This window comes from Plecotus auritus, assembly GCF_963455305.1.
Source record: "Plecotus auritus genome assembly, chromosome: 7".
Lineage (NCBI taxonomy): Eukaryota > Metazoa > Chordata > Mammalia > Chiroptera > Vespertilionidae > Plecotus > Plecotus auritus.
Genome location: NC_137774.1, coordinates 19,983,242 through 20,002,433, shown reverse-complemented (window position 1 = coordinate 20,002,433; position 19,192 = coordinate 19,983,242). Strand labels below are relative to the sequence as shown.

Here is a 19,192-nt window from a genome sequence, read left to right as displayed (position 1 = left end):
TAAAGAAAATGCGTGACAGCACATACAAATCTGAACTTCCCAGGAAGATTAATTAGAAGGGTGATTATTTGCAACTTAGAATCGCTCTCCCCCTTTTCTTGTCCCAATTCAGATCCCAAACATTGGATTCTGTTTGTCCCAAAGCCATTTTTGCCTTGTTCCCATTTCCCAAGGGTAGTGGAGCCTAATGTGTATTTCCCTTCAGATTTCTGCACAAATGTAATTCTATGATTTCTCTCGTCGTTTTCTCACATGTCAGGGTGTTTTGCTTCTGGACTGAACAGCTGTCACGCTTTTGTTTCTTCCCACTCTTGCGGGCTAGGTTTGGGGTTGTGGTGCTGGGGGGCGGGCGGTGGCGAGAAACACCTCCAAGTACTTCTAGGGGTGGCCCTAACCTATGACTGCCCAGTAAGCAGGGACCACGGACCTGGGGAGTGGACTGGCGTACAACAGAGAGGACTGAAGGATCAGCTTCTTTCTTTCTTTCTTTTTTTTAAAATATATTTTATTGATTTTTCACAGAGAGGAAGGGAGAGGGATAGAGAGTTAGAAACATCGATGAGAGAAAGACATCGATCAGCTGCCTCCTGCACGCCCCCTACTGGGGATGTGCCCGCAACCAAGGTACATGCCCTTGACCGGAATCGAACCCGGGACCCCTCAGTCCCCAGGCTGACGCTCTATCCACTGAGCCATACCAGTTAGGGCAGCTTCTTTCTAACTCAGGAATAACCTGGTCAGGTATGCAGTGGCCTGTTTTGTGTGTGTGTGTGTGTGTGTGTGTGTGTGTGTTTGTTTTTGGTTTTTTTTTGTAAATATGTTTTTATTGATTTCAGAGACAGGAAGGGAGAGAGCGTTAGGAACATCAATAAGAGAGAAACATCTATCGGCTTTCTCCTTCACGCCCCCTACTGGGAATCGAGCCTGCAACCCAAGCATGTGCCCTGACCCGGAATGGAACCAGCAACCTCCTCAACCTCCTGGTGCAATGGATGACACTCAACCAACTAAGCCACACCAGCTGGGTGTGGCCTGGTTCCCAAGAGACCCCACAGGATTCCCGCAGGTTGTCCTCCCAACCTGCCCCTGGCCCTGTTCCAATCCCCCACCCCCTTCACAACAGAATGACTCCTCCTCAGACATTATGATGCAAATGTATTTTATTAGGAAAGGGTGGTGGGCACTGGAGGGACCCTTTCCAGGGTCAGGGGAGGCACCGGGGAGGGTCACAGAGATGCCCAGCAGCTAGAAGGCACAGCCGCTTTCCATGAAGCGGCGACACTTGGTGAACCGCAGGTACGTCTCAACCTTGTGCAGGTCCTTCTTGAAGCAGGAGAGTAGCCCGTAGTTCTTGAGCACGGTGTCACCACTACGCAAGCTTGTGTCAAACCTGTCGTAGGTTTGCGTGAGGATCAGCCCCGAATGCGAGCTGCCATCTTCCAGCTCCTGCGAAAGGGAAGGAGAGACAGAAACTCAGCCCTCGCCAGCTGCGCCTCCCTCTCCCTCGATATCCCTCCCCCACTCCAGGGCTTAGAGGAGGCCGGGGAGGGACCCAAGGGGAAATGAGGAGGAAGATTTCTCCTGGGTCAAAGCTGGGCTGCTGCAGAGAGCCACAGTATCTCTCTTCCTCAGCCCGTGTAAGTCCCCGACCCCTCAGCTAAGCCAGCTGGGGCTCCAGGCTCACGGAAGGGCGAGCAGGCCCCAGGGTGGGGACCAACAACACCATCCCCACCCGCATCAGGGCTTGGATGCCCTCCTCCAGGTCCTTCAGCTTCTCATAGATGCCGTTGGAGATGCCCAACAGCAGGCCACTGGTGAAGGCCCTGCTGAGGGACTGCATGGGCCCGAGCCAGGACTGGATGAGTAGCAGCGAGAAGCGGAGCAGCTCCGTGTCCTGCGGGGAGAGGGTGGATGGTGGGCACCTGGCAGCCCCGCCAACAGCCGGCCTCTGCAGGCCTTCCCCCGCCATCCCACCACCCACTGCCCCCTCCGCCACCTTGAGGAGAAGGCAGCCCCGGGCCCGGGTGGGGGGAGGCCCTGCTCCCAGGCTGGGCATTGGAGGCCACTCACGGATTTCTGCCGGGCCTCCTCCTTGCCCGTGGGGGCCGGGATGGTCTCCGAGAAGCAGAAGGCAGCCTGCGCGTTCTGGATCGAGTATCTCTGTCCCTCTGGGATGTAGGAGCGCTCCTGGGAGAGGGAATGTTCGCCAGGTCTGAGCCGGTGCACGGTTCTCACCATCGCTTTATTCGGAACCCCCCTCAGTTCATGCTCACCTGACAGCATCTTCACCAGGATAAAACCACCCTGAACGCACCTGTTTTCTCCCCTTATGTTGGGCGGGGTGGGGGGAGTGGGGAGCTCAGCCCTTCCTGCCACCACCCCACCACCCCACCACCCCACCACCCGGCTTCCTGGGTTGCTTACAAAGTCTTTGTAAGTGTCAGTAGCCAGTTGGTGCAGGTGCTGGGCCCGGAGCACAGCGTTGGCAAACATGCTGGACAGGGACATGGTGGGGAAGGCACCCACCTCCTGGGGCCAGGGCAGGCAGAGGAGGGCAAAAGCCAGGAGCAGAGAGGTCCGGGGGCCTAGAGAGACATGGAGGCCGAGGGTGGGGCCCCAGAGAGCAGGGAGCCTAAGTCTCCAGCCAGGTCTCTCCCTGCCCAGGGGCCTTCCTTTCTCCTCGACCGCCCCCCCACACCCCGAAACCCCTTGGAACTGAGAACATTTTAAACTTGGCCAAATGTCTGGGCATGGATGTCTCATGTTCTCTTTTAGAATCCCCAAAGCCCAGGGTTAGTGCCCCATCCACCTATAGGGCTCCCGTATTGCCCCCTAGTACACAGCAAGCCCAGGGGGATTTTCAGGGTGCCTACCTGCAGCCATTACAGCTGGGTGAGTTGTCCACAGGTCCCTGAGCGGCGTGGGGAGCTGGGTCCTAGGATCCTGGAATGGGTCCCTTGCGGACCCTTTTTATACCCTGGTCCCCTCTCCCCCCCCCCGGCCCCCACCTGTTTTTTCTATGCATTTATGTATAGGCCCACTGACAGGCCTCTGCTGATGGATAATTTAGAGCCTCCTCCCACGCAGGCTGTTCCCGCTCCTCTCCTGGGGTCATGTCCCAGGCTTTTCCCCTCTCCACCGTCACCAGCCACGTGAGGGTTGCTCACTCAGGGTCTCACCTAGGGAGATTACCCAATCTGTCCTCTTTTTAGGGGGGGCGTGGCAGAGGGAGCAATCTGAGTCCATGTAGGGTATCGCTGTGAAGCTGTCCACCAGGTGTCCAAAGGGGGGCTATGTCAGGATGGCTGTGCCTGCAGAGCTGTGTCAGTCCTTCCTCGCTATAGCCCTGTCCTCTTCCTTTCACAGTTCCCTCCAACCCACCACAGAGAATGTGTGTGTTGGAAAATGGATCAAGACAGCAATAGATTCTGGGGTTTGTGGGCGCAGTTCAGCCCAGATTCTACCTTGGCCTCTATCACCATCCTCAAGACCTCCTGGTCCCGCGGACACCTAGATGCAGTGCTAGTATTGACCACTAGAGGGCATTGGCTCCACACACTGCCTTCCCCTTTCCCTGGGTGTTGGGGCTCCCCCAGGTGGCTGGGCAAAGGACGGAAACTTTAGGTATGAGTGCTCCCTTGGACCTACACAGAGATACAAACTAAGAAGCAGAAATCCAGGGAGGAGACAGGTACCACAAGTACTTCCTCCCGCAGCCCTGTCACCATCGGAGAATCTCAAAGTTGGGAGAGAACTTGAGAGTTTGAGTCTTGGCCCCAGTGCTGGAACTCAGGGTACAGCACCCTGAAAGATGCTCTCTCCACTCATGGTAGTCTCCTCCCATTCTCTCTTCGTTTAATATTTGTATGAAGCTCATCAGATTGTGAAGAGCATTTCTATGCCTTCTCACATTTGACCCTCACGACCGTCTTGTGAAGGAAGCATTATTATCAGCCCATGGTTCAGAGAGCACCCATACCTAAAGTTTGACTTGCACGAGCTACCTTGGCCAGGGCAGCAAATATCCAATATTGCATCATCCCAAGCCCCTGCTCCCAAGCAGACTGGGTGGGCACCACTGTTATTTTAACTTCACATCCCTCTGAACATGGGGATCCTGCCCCTAATCATGAGGGTCTCTTTGCCTCATTTTGTCCTCTCCTGAAGGGCAGATTGTTGTCCCTTATTTCTCAGGTGAGAATGGCCCAGAGACACAGGGTGCATGTTGGAGACCACACAGCAGGCAAGGCTAGGCCGGGCAGGCCGGGACTGCTGCCTTCAGCCTCCTGCTGCCCAGGGTCCTGGCTCTTTCAGCATCTGGAGGTTACCAGCATTAAATCGCCCGCAGGGATAAGAGCAGGAGAGAACACATTCTCCTTCCTTTAAACCTTTTGCCCCTGAGTCTGAGGACATTTAGCACTTGACCTGTGGGAAAGCAAACAAGCAAACCCTTCTAGAGGTGGTTGGTTATGGTGTTGACCAACAACACTGAAAAGTCACAGCCACGAGCTGAGTGCTTGCACCTTGCCACCTCGCAGGACCAGAAGGTAGAGCTCTTTTTCTCCCATCCTTCCTGAACTGTTGCCCAGCCATGCCCTGGGTTTATTATCTGCTAGGGAGGGCTCGGGGGCCTGTGGGAGCTGTTCCCCACACAGGACTGTCCGATCAGCCTGAGGTGGCAGCAAAGCCAGAGGCTCTGAGGAAGGGGGAGGAGCCAGCTGGGAAGTGGAGGAGGGTCTCTGAGCTCTTCAAGGCCTTCTGCCTCCCCCGCCACGCCTTCCTCCTGTTACCTGGGGGAGGGGCACTGATGTGGAACCCCTCACCACAGGCTTCTAGCGAATGCTGGGGAACTTGTATGTGAACTGTGCACCATGGGAGAAAAGCCCCAGACCCTCTAGGTGTGAGGGCATAAAGCTCAAGTTGGGGAGTGCGTGAGAGCCACACGCACATGGCACAATGAGGTGTGGCTGAGGCTCCCGCCAGACAGGTTACTGCCAAGAACAGAGGGGCCTGGCCAGGACACAGAGCATCTCCTCTCCCCAAACCCACTTCTGTTGACCCCAGAACTAGGTTGGCCCAGGGGACTCTGGGGACCTCCAGGGATACACCTTTACAGAAAGGTTACCATGGCGGCAACTATTGGACCCAAAGAGGGAAGAACTGAAGGGTGTGGGGCAGACATTGGTGATCCTCTCCTCTGGTCTGGACCTTTTCAGGGCCTTTAGTGATGGAGACCACAGGCATGATTCATCGCTAGTAGAAGATAAACTCTGAATTAGACAGGATTTTCCCTTCAGTGCGGGGAGTCACCTACCCTTTCTTGGGGCACCACCTGGGGCCAGAGCCCTAGCTACTCCAGGTTCAGAGAATGTCCAACAACAGCCTCTGCATGGTGGCCAGTGGGGACGCTGTGCCCAGCATCTCTGAGGTCTACCTTGAAAGGCTCGGACGAACCCCTCCATTATCTTGGAAACCATGAATTTCAGGGTGTTTCTCTTCCTGTTTCCAGATTTGACCATCTCTGGGGATCTCTGTACCTACTGTGGAAACTCTCATGTCTGTTCTTTTTTTAAAAAAATATATTTTATTGATTTTTTACAGAAAGGAAGGGAGAGGGATATAGAGTTAGAAACATCAATGAGAGAGAAACTTCGATCAGCTGCCTCCTACACACCCCCTACTGGGGATGTGACCGCAACCAAGGTACATGCCCTTGACCGGAATCGAACCTGGGACCCTTGAGTCCGCAGGCCAACGCTCTATCCACTGTGCCAAACCGGTTAGGGCTCTTATGTCTGTTCTTGATCCAAAAGTGGCCTCTTTCAGGCTTCAGGAGCCACTCCGAGGTCCAAGTCTGTGGGGTTTACAGCCGTCTCATTGTTCATAGTCACACTCGCCCTGAGCTTAGGCACAGCCTCAGAGGGACTGGGGGCAGCTCTTTCCGCTCCCCCTAGGTCACTGGAGACCCACACTCGTCACTGCTCACTCGCTCCTGCCTTCCTTGAGGCCAGAGTCTGGGATGATCCCCGGGGCAACTTGATCCTCTCTGTTTCAGCGTGGGTCTGAGCACTGTGCTCAGGGCATTAAGTCAAAGTCTTTAGAGAATATTATGTGGGGACTCCCATGGGCTTCTCCAGGAGAGATGAGGAAGGAGATCAACATTTCTGAGCGCCCACCATGTGCCAGGTGCTGTCCTGGGTGGTAGAGGGGTGAGGCCCATTTCATAGAGGACACTCAGGCTCAGAGAGATAAAGCGGTTTGCCTGGAGTCTCCTGCTCCTAAGTCAGTGATCGGCAAACTGCGGCTCTGTTGACTAATGAGTTTGCCGACCACTGTCCTAAGTGATGGCTGCCCAGGGCCTGGTGTTCCCTCTGTGCCAGCTCTTCAGAAGCTCATTTAGGAAAGGCGGTGGAGCTGCTGGGCCTGGGCCGAACTTGCCACAGCGCCAAGCTAGCAGGGCAGCGTCTAGTCTCCGCGCAGATGTTCAAGGCAGGTGGGGGCAAATGAACGAAAGGACCTGCAGCCCAGCATGAGGTCCAGAGGCGCTAAGAAAAGTGGCAGAAAAACAATCCGACGGAGTGTGATTTAATGAGCCACGCCACATCATCCCTCACATGTGCATTGCACGTTTCAGTGTACATCAAGTTTTCACTTCCCTTATCTCAGCGGACCCTGTGGCTAGCCAGAGGGCTCAAGCATGGAGGACGGGTCATGGAGGGTGTTGTTTACAACTGGCTGAGGATCTCTGAACAACCTGGAAGTGCACAGCAAGTTGCATAACTGGGCTACTGAGTAATTTCCACTGGATGGATTGTTCCCCAGGGAGACAGGCTGATAGAAGGGATAAGAACCAAGGTGTGTCCAGCAGCTGTGGGAAGCCTAGGGTGCTTTCCTGATTGGCGATCTCAGCTGGAAATAACTTCTGCCTCCTTTTACCTTATTTTGTGGCTATGTGTGGACATCTTATTCCCCTAATGGGACTGTAAGTGCTTTGAGGTGAATTCATGCCATTCATTCATTCATTCATTCATTCATTCATTCATTCATTCTCCTATTCATGTACAAACTGATTCAACAAGCAGTTGTTACTCCTTCCATATGCCAGACACTGTACCAGGCAGATGGACATACATGCATGCCTAGATAACAACAGACATGATCCTTTATCTGCTGGAATGTACCAGGCGTCCTCAAACTATGGCCCGCGGGCCACATGCGGCCCACTGAGGACATTTATCCGGCCCGCCGGGTGCCGCTGCCTGTCCTGCTTAGCAGCCGACTAGTCCTGGGCCCGCAGTGCGCATAGGAATTTGTTCATAGTTTTTTTTTAAAAACTATAGTCCGGCCCTCCAACGGTCCGAGGGACAGTGAACTGGCCCCCTGTTTAAAAAGTTTGAGGACCCCTGGTCTACGCTATGGGAAGAGAGAGACAATGGCAAACAAATAAATACATAAGGTAAAATCTATACAGACATTTCCCATAGGGAAAACTGCCATGAAGGAAATAGCCAAGATATAGGGGTGAGAGAACAGGCTGGGGTGTGGGGGGAGCTGCAGCTGGCACGGTCCCAGGCTCAGGAACTCAGCAAGCATCCACTGCATGGACTGAATGGTTAGCAGGATGGTGCATGGAAAGAGCTCAACTACCCACCCAGCCAGGAATGACAAGGCAGGCCTGCTGTGTCTCGATGTCCTTCACATAGTACAGTGATTTAAAATAACAAGTAAAAAAACAAAAACAAATCAAGTGCAGGATCTTGCAATGTACGGCAATACTCAACACGAAAATGTTTAAATGAAGAAACCAGACAAGGTGGGCGTGCAGATGCTGATCCCAGTGCACATACACGTTCCACACGGACTCACAACATTCAGAATGTGAGCCCTTAAGCGAGACCTCGCGAGGGGTCCGGCCCTCCCACTCGTGTCATGTGAGAAAGGGGTGTTAGGGCTCGGAGAAATGTATCTCTCTTTTTCTTCGTTTGAAATTTGCATTAGGATCCATTGAAATGTATTTTAACAAACTACTCTGACCTTGGGATTTAATGCTTGTTGCATTTCCCGGGAAAGGCTTCTGGGTTGGAGACGGCAGCCAGCTGAGGGGTTCCAGGTGGAAGGTTTGTGGTGCTGGTGGTGGTTGTGTTTGTTTGCAGCTGAGTCCCCGGCAGGTCCCTAGGGGCCATCACCAGCTGCAGCGCGGACAGCAGGGACCGACTCGGGAATGTCATTGTCGTGAGCCTGGATCAGCAACTGAGGTCATCTGAGGAGAGCCGAGCACGCGGGGCAGGATCCGGCGTCCACGCCCTGTGTGCCGAGATGGCCTTGGAGGCCCTTCACAGAGGACCCCGCCGGGCTCGACACCTGCCCAGGGACCCACCCTACCTGCCAGTGACACCCAAACAGGGGCAGCTTTTCGCGTTTTGTTTTGTTTTTCTCTCACCTCCAATCTGCTAGAAAAACACCCAAACCCTCGGTCAGAGGGGCCCAGGCCTTGCAGCACCTGCAGCGAGAGGGCCGGAAGCCAAGCGAGCAGAGGAGGAAGCAGCCCGCTCTTGCCCCAGGGCCCCAGGGACCCGGCTGGATTCCCCCAGTGGGCAGTGGGGCATGTGCCCACCCTCAGGGCTGCATTCTGGGGAGGGCGAGGGCCAAGCCGCGGCCCAGCCAACGCTGGACTCCTGGAGGACACCAGGTGGGCCCTCCGGCCTGTTAGGGAGGAGTGGGGCCTGAAGGGCTTTGGGCCTTGTGAGCGATGGGAAACTGGCGACGAGGGCAGCCCTCCCAGGGAATGCTGAGCAGGATCATGTAAATGGGCATGGAGATGCTCAATGAAATCGTATTGGCATTAAGCGGTGCTCAATTTGTCAATATTCGGGGCGGGGGGCAATAAAAGACTTTGGTTCATGCTCTGAATCTTGGTGGTGGTGGTGGTTAGACAAACCTGCATGCGTGCTACAGACTACAACACCTACGTAAAGAAGAAGACAAAGCCACTTTTGCTGTAAGATAGTTTAAAAACACAAACAGCACCTGCTCAATTCCCTGCCCTCAGCCAAGATTCCCACCTTTGTTTCCGCTGCCTAAGTCAGACATGACGGCACCTTAAAACAGAAAAACAGACCAGGGAGGGCTTCTCGATCATAACCCGGAAGGCAAATGCCCTGGAGGGGGGCGTGTCTGGTGGAGAAGGCAGGCCTCGCTGCTCAAGTGATTCTCTGCCAAAAACACTTCAAAGCGTTAGGGAAACTCAGTTATTCAAAGGTATTAAGTTGCTTTTCGGTAAAGCCAAGGCCTCCTTTAACTCAGGTCGGCCCCGAGCAGGGGGAGACCCTGCTGGGGGGAGAAGTGAAGACTGCCCCCACCCCCAGCCCGGCTGCCCGGGGTCCCTGGTGGAGGTAGAAGGACAGAATTAGTGCCACTATGCAAAGCAGCTGGAGAGGAAGGGCTCCAGCTCAGTGGAGGCAGATGCCAAAACAAGCCAGCTCCCTGTGGCAGCCCAGAGACCCAGGAGGGAGCCGGCCCTGCCCAGGCTGGCTCCAAGCGGGCATCACTGAGCGATGGAGAGGTGGACTTGAAGCCCCAGGGCCGGGTGCCTTAGCCACGGGGGGAAGCTGCTCTCACTGGTCCCACATGCTGGCCTTGGCTCTCTGGTTCCCTGAGGGCAGGGATTGCTCCTGCCTGAATCCAGAGCATGAATGGCAAAGAAGTGTTTTAGGGTCTCCCCAAGGGCAACAGGAAGTGGTGCGCAGCCTGGCTTTGCACACTGACATTACTTGGTTAATTGCACTTGAGCTCCCAGCTGTGAGCTGCTCCCACTCACTCCGGCAGCTGGCAGCTTGGGGCTCTAATTGGTAGGACCCTAGGGACCATGTTGTGGGGACCTTGTAACCCTAGGGGGCTTCTGATGTGATGATTGGAAAATGAAGGGGTCACCTGACTAAGGCCCCCGGCAAAATTTGCCACCACAAAGCCTCCCTCTTTAGGAGTCTCTCTTACATGGCTCTGCGTCAAACAACAAAAAAATAAATTTCCAGGCTTAGTGGGGGCCAGTGGGGGTAAAGGCAGGGGGTAAAGCTCCCTCAGGCAGCTTCTAGTTTAACTGGAAAACAAAGCCAGTGTGGGCAGCACACCCTAAGCCACAGCTGCAGAGGCTGGGGCAGGGGTGGGCAAACTTTTTGACTCGAGGGCCACAATGGGTTCTTAAACTGGACCGGAGGGCCGGAACAAAAGCATGGATGGAGTGTTTGTGTGAACTAATATAAATTCAAAGTAAAGGAGCGGAGGGGAGAGCAAGAGAACCCTCCGCTCTTTCGGCTCCGCGGGCCGGATAGAACAGCCGAACGGGCCGGAGTTTGCCCACGGCTGGGCTGGGGCCTGAACAGGGAGTGGGCAGGGACTGGCGCATTTTGGGAGGGCTTCCCGTAGGTGGAGGGCTTTGAAGGACAGTAGGATTGGGATGGGGAGGGGAGGGAAAGCTCCTTCAGGGCTGAGATCCCTGCCCTACAGAGCAGGACTCAAGTACTGCTTGTTGGCTGCAGGGAATTTAAGGAGAAGGGCCAGTCCAATCAGCCTTTCTCCAGCTTCTCTGGGCCCTGCTAGGGTCAGAGCAGGGTACTGAAGGAGGACATGGCCAAGGTGATCTTCAGAGAGAAGTAGCAAGTGAGCCCAGGAGAGGTCCATCAGCCCCATGGCAATTGTCCCCTCCCATGCCCCACAAGCCCGCAGGTGCCAAACATTTGTGCTCAAACAGATACTCTCATTCACCCCATTCTCAGAGATGTCACAAGCCTGGGTGTGGTTTCTTAAGACACATTGTTTATTCCATGGGAGAATGGGCTCAAGGCTAGGAGCCCCATGGGGTGGGAGAGGGTGGCAGAGAGTAGGAGAGGGATGAAGCTCTCGGTGGCCTATCCGTGGCCAAGTCGGGGTGGGCCAGGGCCCTTCCCAGGCTTCATAGGAAGCTCTCTGCTCTGAGTCCACTTGCAGGTTCCAGACCAGTCCATGCCTTCCCTGTCCTGAACGCGGGATGGATTCCCGCATAGCACCCCGAGAAAGCTGGGCCCAGTCTGTCACCAGAGAACTCCCTGCTGCAAATCACTGACCTGTGGCCCTTCCACTCCAGTCCCTTTGGCAAGAGCTGGGGGCCAGGGGCCGGAGGGCCAGGCAGATCTGGTGGGCCCGCTTTGGAGGCCAACAGGGGATCCAAGGGAAAAGGGATGGACTGGGAGCCAGGCGGCTCTGAAGCAGTCAATGAGGCCCAGCAGGCTGTGCCCAGGGGCATGTGGAGGGCTGGCCTCACTCCTGGCCTGGGTGCTCACCCACCGACCACTTCACCTCCCCTGTCCGCAGAGTCACTATGTCCTCGTAGGTGGCCGTCTGATCAATGTTCAGGCCCTGGAGACATGGAAGGGAGCTCAGGCTTTGGCCACTCCCCAACCACACGAACAGATGGTGCTGCTGACCACCCCGCGGCCCTCAGAGCCAGCGCCCCCTGCTCCTTACCTCGTAGGTGTGGTCTTCCTCCATCCCAGCCTTACTGTCATCCTGGTGGGGCAAGAGATGGAGAGCAGAGTGTTGGCTCACTCCTCCCCCATCCACAGCTGGGCCAGGATGGGGAGGGCCAGGGAGATTGGCCTGGGGTCAGGGGTCAGGGGTCAGGGGTCAGGGGACAGGAGGTAAGGTACTCTCTGCAAGAACAACTGAAAGCGTGAAGGAGTGATGGAGCAGGTCAGTCAATGGGCAGACTCTGGGGCTGGGAGATGGAGACCCTGTCCTTGTCTGGCCTGCCCATGGTGGCCTCCCCGCCCCCGAGGTCACCTTGTCCAGCAGTAGGAAGATGGGCACGGTGATGAAGAGGATGATGAGCAGGGTCTGGATCATGATGATGCCATCTTTCAGTGTGTTCCGCCGCTTCAGCTGAGCCAAGGTGCTGAACCCTGGGGGGAGGTGGGGCGGGGACAGTGAAGCTGGGGCCACACTTGGGCCTGCACCCCTCGAGACCTCTTCTCAGCGGCTGTCCTGGGTGCTCCAGAGCCACGGCCTCCTCCACAATGTGGCCCCTCCCTGGTGGCAGGCTGGGTGGGGTGGCTGTGGATGGCTCCATGAACACCTGTGGCCCCGTCCACTCCCACTCCCCTCCCTGCTGGAGGGCAGGCCCCGCACCCACCCATGACTCGGAGTTCACTGCCGCAGCCCATCTCAAGGGACCCGTCCGAACGTTTGTGCTGACAGAAGTAGATGCCGTTGTCCTGGAACTGGGTGTCTTGAATGGTGAGGGTGGCGTTGAAGTTGCTCTGGGTCTGCTGGATGCGTCCGGGTTTCACAGCCAGTTCCTTGGGCTCCGAGTCCATATCCTGTTTCCAGAGCCAGCTCACGCTGCCTGTAACCTCCATGTTGCAACTTATTTTCACCACGGAGCCCCGTTTCTTAGCTATGAAACGCGGGTACTGCCAGATCTGGGAACAAGTGCTTCCTGTGGGCGACAAGGCCAGGATCAAAATCCCACCTTTCCCAGCATCTTTCTGGCTGTCAGCCCTACTATGGACCCCTCCGTGGGTGGCACATACCCCTGGCCCAGCCCCCCTGGTCTGTCCTTGCCTCCCAGGGTGTGGGACAATCAGGAGGCATTGGTGTGGGGGAGCGGAGAGGCCACAGGCCAAACCACCAGGCTTGCCCCTTCCAGACATTTGATGTTCCTTTATTATTTATTTATCCTCACCTGAGAATATGTTATATTTTTCCATTAATTTTTAGAGAGAGTGGAAGGGAGGGGGAGAGGCAGAGAGAGAAACATTGGTGTGAGAGAGACACATCGACTGGTTGCCTCCCACACGTGTGGCGCCCTGACTGGGGCCGGGGATGAGCCTGCAACTGAGGTACGTGTCTTTGACTGGAATCAAACCCGAGGCCCTTCAGTCCGTGGACCGATGCTCTATCCCCTGCGCCAAACCGGCTAGGGCTTGATGTTCCTTTAGAAGGGCCCTGGAACCTTCGGTTCCTTTCCATGCCCATTACAGCAGCCTGAACCAGGCCTCGCCCCCCCACCCCCAGCCTCCCACCTGGCCCGTACACCCACCACTCCCTGGCCTGGGCTGCCCTGCCCCAGTTTGAAATCCTCAGGGACATTCCACAAATCCTTAGCTTGGCATTTGAGGCCCCCACATTGATCCCCTGCCCCTCTTTCGTCCGTTACCTCCCTCTATCCCGCTGCGTGGACCTGCTCCACTTTTTATTCCCAAACCTTCTTTCTCAGCTTGGCATGCTCTCCCCACCCACCTGACTCACTGGTCCCAGCGAGAGGCCCCCCTCGGAATCCCCGAGCCCCTGCGTCCTATCAGAGCCCCTGAGGTTAGGGGCTCTTTCTGGGGCTGAATCGGACTCCCCAGCTTGACTAGCCCAGTCCCTCAGGCACTGGGCCTGGGACACTGTGTCTAGTGAAGATGACAACTGGCAGGGGATGGGGGTGTGGGGTGGCAAGGAGGCCTCGGAGCCAGGTTTCGGAGAGGGAGACAAGCAGGCCTAGGGAAGGGAGTTCCGGGTGGGGAGGCCCAGGGGGACAAGGGTCAGGCATAAGGACAGGGAGTGGCACTGGACAGGCATCCTTGCCCTCAGAAGGGGCGGGGGAGGTTGCTGACCTTGGGGATTCCGAGGCGAGTCCTTTGTTTCCACGAACACAGTCTCACCTGCTGGTTGGGAGGAAGTGGGCAGGGCCAGGTCAGGACCTCTCCTTGGAGCTGGCTGCCCCACCCCTGCACGCCCTCCACCCTCTGAATTCTCAGACGCACTTCCTCCTCCCCAGACAGCAGCTTCAAGACCCCTCAGCCCTTCCCAGCCCCGCTCTGAAGACAGAAGTGGGGTGGGGGTCCCCAGAAGGTCTGCCTCCCAGCCCCCCTTCTGCTTTGACCAGGCACCTGGATGAGACAGGAGGGAAGTCAAAATTACAGAGCTCTCCGGTCCTCCAGGGAGGTCATTTCTGGAATATGTATGCCCCAGGGTCTGGCTGGGGACAGCCTCTCCCATGCCTCCCTCCACACAGTGTCCTCAGAGGGTGAACCACACTCCTCTCCTCTCTTCCTCCCTGGCCTGGCTCTTGGGTGGTTAGAACCACCAACCCCGCAGGCCTAGCTCAGCCGGAAAATGCAGACTGGAGCGGGGCTGGGTGGGGCGCAGACCCCTGAGTTCATGGCAGACCCCTGAGCTGATCCCCACACACAGGCCCCAGGGCAGCAGAGGGAGACCGAGGCAGAAAGTGTGAGGAGGAGGGACAGAGCCGGTGGAAAGAGAGTGACAGAGAGTGAAAGCAGCAGGCCTGGTGGAGGGGCTGTACCTGACAGAAGCATCAGCAGCACCAGCAGCCCGTTGCTGGGCACAGGAGACAGCGCCAGCCTGGCCATGGCCACCCCTCGGTCTCTGATCCCAAGCCCGCGATGACGATGAAGGCTCCTGGAGGGAAAACGTGTAACTGCCTGGGCTGTAGCCTGTCCCCTCCCCGCCTCTTCCCCACCAGGCCCCTTCCTGCCATGCAAATCGGGACCCTGGGGAGGCACCAGCTCCCTGGGGACCCTGCGGAAGGGCGGGCTCTCTCGTCAGCTGTGCTGCTAAGACTCAAGAGTCATCCCAGCTTGGCACCACAGCTCAGGTCTATAGTGGGCACCCCTGGGAGGCCGGGACCTCCGAGTCTTCCGAGGACAGCTTTCCTCTGTGTCTCCACCCCCCTGGTGCCCTGGGACCTGCAGCCTCCCTGCTGAAGCCTGGATTCCCAGGCACTTAGCTGAGTACACATGGGTCCTGTAGATGAACATGAGAGTGACCCCCCCCTGCCCTGGACCAGCCTGCACCCTTATGGAACAGGAGCACCAAGAAAGGATGGTGTGGGGCCCCAGCCAGTTTGACTCAGTGGATAGAGCATCAGCCTGTGGACTGAAGGGTCCCGGGTTCGATTCCGATCAAGGGGACATGCCCGGGTTTTGGGCTTGATCCCCAGTAGGGGATGTGCAGGAGTCAGCCAATCAGTGATTCTCTCTCATCATTGATGTTTCTATCTCTCTCTCTCTCTCCCTTCCTCTCTGAAATGAATAAAAATATATTATATTAGAGACCTGGTGCACGAAATTCATGCACTCAGGGTGGTCCCTCAGCCTGGATTGAGAGGGCGCAGGCCAGGCCGAGGGATCCCACCGGTGCACGATCGGGGCTGGGGAGGGACTGTGGGAGGGCTCCAGGGCGTATCCGGCCCATCTTGCTCAGTCCCAATCAGCCAGACCCCAGCAGCAAGCTAACCTACTGGTCAGAGCATCAGCCCCCTGGTGGTCAGTGCATGTCATAGCAACTGGTCGACCGGTCAACTGTCTGTCCCCTGGTGGTCAGTGCACATCAGAGTGAGCGGTTGAGTGGCCTTAGCATATCAATAGCATATTACACTTTGATTGGTTGAGTGGCCGACTGGACAACCAGACACTTAGCATATTAGGCTTTTATTATATAGGATTAAAAAGAAAGAAAGAAAGAAAGAAAGAAAGAAAGAAAGAAAGAAAGAAAGAAAGAAAGAAAGAAAGAAAGAAAGAAAGAAAGAAAGGAAGGAAGGAAGGAAGGAAGGAAGGAAGAAAGGAAGGGAGGAAGGAAAGGAGGAAGGAAGGGAGGAAAGAAAAAAGAAAGGAAGAAAGAAAGGATGGTGTGGGTGACGGGGAACAGCCAAGGGCCCAGGCCGGGCACTGGGAGGGCCCAGAGCACAGCGGCTGGGCTGGAGTGAGACAGCCATGTTAGAGGTCGATGGAGACGTGGCCCCGTGGAGTAAGGGAGCCACAGAGGCTCTTGAGCAAGAGCAGGCCAAGTGCGGCAGCCCCTTGGGAGGAGATTTGGTTCAGGCCCCGGTGTGAGGCCTCCTTCCCTCACTCACTTGGTGGGAGGTTTTGTGGGAGCTGCTGAAGGGGGTGGACTTAGGTGGAGGCGGCTTAGAGAAAACCCACCAACAGCCATCAGGGACTCCCCGGGCACTGAGAGTGTCCATCGCTCCAGGTGTCTTTGGGAGGGGCACAGACAGGAGGCGACAGTTGGGAAGCCTCAGGTTCTGAAACGCAAAGGCTCTCTGGCTTTATCTCACCAGTCCGCAGAGGGGTGGGTGGAACGACAGTGGTCAGGAACCTGTCTAACTTCGTAAACTTGGTGCCCGTGGGTCAGCGCAGCCTGTGCCCCTGAGTGGTGGTGGCACCCCAGCCTGCAGCCCAGCCCATCGGGCTTTGTGTTTCCTGGCAGCCTCTTTTCTCTCCCCGGTGCCCTCTCTCTATTCTCCCAACCTCCAGGAGGGAGGGAAGATGCCTCGCGTCCTCTGCCTGCGTCTCGTTCTCCCCACCACCCTCCGTTTTTCAAGCAGCCTGTGCTGCCGCTGGTCTGCTTGGGCTCCAGGAGCTGTGGACCCGCCTCTCATGCCAGGCTTGGCAGCGAGGAAGGCAGGGGTCTGCAGGCTGCCCTCTCAGCCCCAGGCCTAGGCCTCACCTGGTGCAGTGGGGGCCGCCCCTGAGGAGCACGGGCCAGGACCCACGCTACGGAAAGTGGGGACAGGAGGGTTTAGGTTTCATCCAAGGGGCGGCTTGTTCCCGGCAGCCCCAGATGTTCTTGCTGTTTCCAGATGTTGCAAATGAAAAACATTTCCCTGAAAAGGTGCCAGATGTTCAGTTCACAGAACAAACAGTCCAGGATTATAAATATCAACTGAGGTCAGTGTGGGGGCCACAGGCCTCTGGTGCTGGTGGGGGTGTTTGGAGACCCCCCAGCGGAAAGGGGGATAATCCAGGGGTCTTTTCCTTTAGCAAAGTTCCTCCTGATGATTTAGGCCTTGGTTAGCTTTGGGGCTTGTGTCCCCCAAAGTTGGGAGGATAATTGGGGAAGGCTTGGGGTACACACACACACACGTGTGTGTGTGTGTGTGTGTGTGTGTGTGTGTGTGTGTGTGTGTGTGCATGTGTACCCTTGCATGGGGGTGTTGCCCAGGCTGTGTGGCTTTGGGCCTGCTCAGGAGCTGGTCCTGGGGCTCAGGGTGACTATAGGGGCAGTTGGCATCCTCCAAACATACACATCCATACCCCCTGGAGGGACACAGATGCAGATGTGTCCTTTGGACTCATTCCTAGTCATGCCAGGCAGGGATCCACTTTCAGGAGGGGGTGGGGGCGGGGGCTACCGCCTGCAGGGTTATTTGTCATAGTTGGGATCGTGCTGTTCCCTCCCAGGTGACAACAGTATCGAGCTCTGTCTGGGGTTCATGATGCCTTTTCTTTCCTGGAACACGGGGCCTGGGCATCCCTACATCTGGCGGCCTCCACCCCACTTTTCCAGGAAGGCGGCTTCGAAACAGGAGATGGGGCCCCGGCTGGGTGGCTCTGTCGGTTGGAGTGCCGTCCATACACCAAAAGGTTGCAGGTCCGATTCCCAGTCAGGGCACATACCTAGGCTGCAGGCTCGATCCCGCATCGGGATGTATACAGGAGGCAACTGATTGATGTTTTTCTCTCACATCAATGTTTCTCTCTCTCACTTCCTTCTTCTCTAAAATCAATAAAAACATATCCTCAGGTGAGGATTACAAACACACACCAAGAGGTGAGGGAGAGGGGACAAGGAGCACAAGAGTTTGGGGAAGCAAGAGAGCAGGGACCCCCAGCAAGCTTGGGAAGATGGGAGAGGTAGAACCTCAGTTTGGAAAGAAGGGCTCAGCCCTCTCCCCTCTGCCATCCACTCTTACTGGCTCCATGTGGCCCCCCAGCTGGCCTCAGGTGAGGTTTGCATTCCTGGGCTGTTTGTTCTGTTACTGGGAGGAGGCTGCTGGCTAACAGGATGCAAGTTTGAATCCTGGCCCTGCTGTGTACCAACCAGAAAAGCTCCTCAGATCACCCGGTAGTTCTCAAAGAGGGTGGTCCCGCGCCACCAGGGAGCATTTCAGTGGTCGCTGGGACCAGTGGCACTACTGGCACCTTGGGCCAAGGGCACTAAAGGTCAGTGGGAGGGTCAGTGTCACACAAAGCAGAATTTCTCTGCCTCATACGCCCAGTTAAGCATCACCTGTTCTTAACCTTTCAGAAACCAACTTTCCTCATTTACATAAAATAGAAACCACTATAATAATAGTTCTTCATGGGGCAGTTGTGAGCTTAGAAGGAAATCCTGTATCTGCTCAGGGAGGTACCTGGACCACAGTTCACCCTCCAGACGGTGACAAGTAGCATCGCTACCCGGGGGCGGGGCCGATTCTGAAACATTAGCCCACATTATCTGTGTTCTCAGTATCAGCCTTTTTTTCTCTCTCATTCAAAGCTCAGGGGAAAGGTGGGCTGGGGCGCCCTGCAAGCTCTCCTGTCCTGAGGGCCGGATAAAGTGAGGAGCCAGGACCCCAGGGAGGGAGGTCAGCACCCTGATGGGCCTCAGAGAACCCTGCGGGGATGTTGGACCCCTCCCCCTATGAGAGGAGAGCCAAGGTGGTGGACGCCTTGGGGACATGGCTGCGGGACGCGGTTGAGGGACATCAGGGTGGTCTGTGTGTGCCGCTCCCCAGCACCCATGGGGGGTCATGTAACCTCTGGACCCAGGAAAAGGGGGTGCAGAATCCTGAAAAAGACTCAGTGTTTACTAGTTTGGAGGAATATAGCCCTGGGAGGCAGGAATCAAGTTGTAGAAAACAAATTATATACAAAATTCTATTTCACCCACTGGGATTACGGACTGAGCTCACTACATATTACTCTTTGTCACAGGCCCGTGGGACTCTGGGCTTTCTGGGGTCGGGGGTCAGAGTTAGGGTCCTGGGAGGGATGGTACCTCTGAGGAGAGGGAGGGGCACCTTGGAGCCTCTGAGGGGGGAGGGTAGAGAAGTGAAGGGGTTTCCTGAGAGGAGCCACTGGGGATGCTGGATCGGACATCTCTTTGCTGGGTGCTGTCATGGGTGGGAGCGGAGGGATGTGACTCCTGACATCGTCTGGCCTCCAGCTGGACTCCAAGCCTTCTTTTAGGCGGAGCAGGAGAGAACCTGACGGGGCCAGAGGAGGAAATTGGGAGCATCCTGCCCTCCCTGACCCCTGCCCGAGACTCCGCAAGTCTCCCCTACTCGGCTGCAGTCCCCACCAGCCCCTCTTGCCGCTTGCTGCCCTCAGCCCCCCTTGACATCTGCACTCCGAGCTGCCGAAGGAAGAAGCCCACACATCAGGGG

General features: G+C 56.3%; 2 protein-coding genes across 5 annotated transcripts; both read right to left on the bottom strand.

The window, feature by feature from the left end:
• Positions 1–1,245: 1,245 nt before the first annotated feature.
• Positions 1,246–5,128, bottom strand: LOC308254167 (somatotropin-like; the record flags this gene model as incomplete). The annotated part of the gene is made up of 5 exons (XM_080680097.1): positions 1,246–1,446; positions 1,733–1,894; positions 2,071–2,187; positions 2,425–2,632; positions 5,115–5,128. 5 exons carry the CDS (start codon positions 5,126–5,128, stop codon positions 1,246–1,248), a joined length of 702 nt encoding a protein of 233 aa, XP_080536223.1.
• Positions 5,129–10,790: 5,662 nt separating this feature from the next.
• On the bottom strand, positions 10,791–15,477 carry CD79B (CD79b molecule). 4 transcript variants are annotated; one of them, XM_080679397.1, is made up of 7 exons: positions 14,516–14,703; positions 14,324–14,439; positions 13,632–13,682; positions 12,164–12,469; positions 11,815–11,933; positions 11,500–11,541; positions 10,791–11,391 (listed from the first exon to the last, which is right to left on the bottom strand). In XM_080679397.1, the coding sequence occupies exons 2-7, from the start codon at positions 14,388–14,390 to the stop codon at positions 11,293–11,295; spliced, it is 684 nt and encodes a 227-aa protein (XP_080535523.1). In that variant the 5' UTR covers positions 14,391–14,439; positions 14,516–14,703; the 3' UTR covers positions 10,791–11,292. The 4 variants fall into 4 exon arrangements, with proteins under 4 accessions (XP_080535523.1, XP_080535525.1, XP_080535522.1 ...); XM_080679399.1 differs by having other exon boundaries at positions 13,632–13,679; positions 14,516–14,699; XM_080679396.1 differs by having other exon boundaries at positions 14,324–15,477.
• Between the last annotated feature and the right edge of the window lie 3,715 nt (positions 15,478–19,192).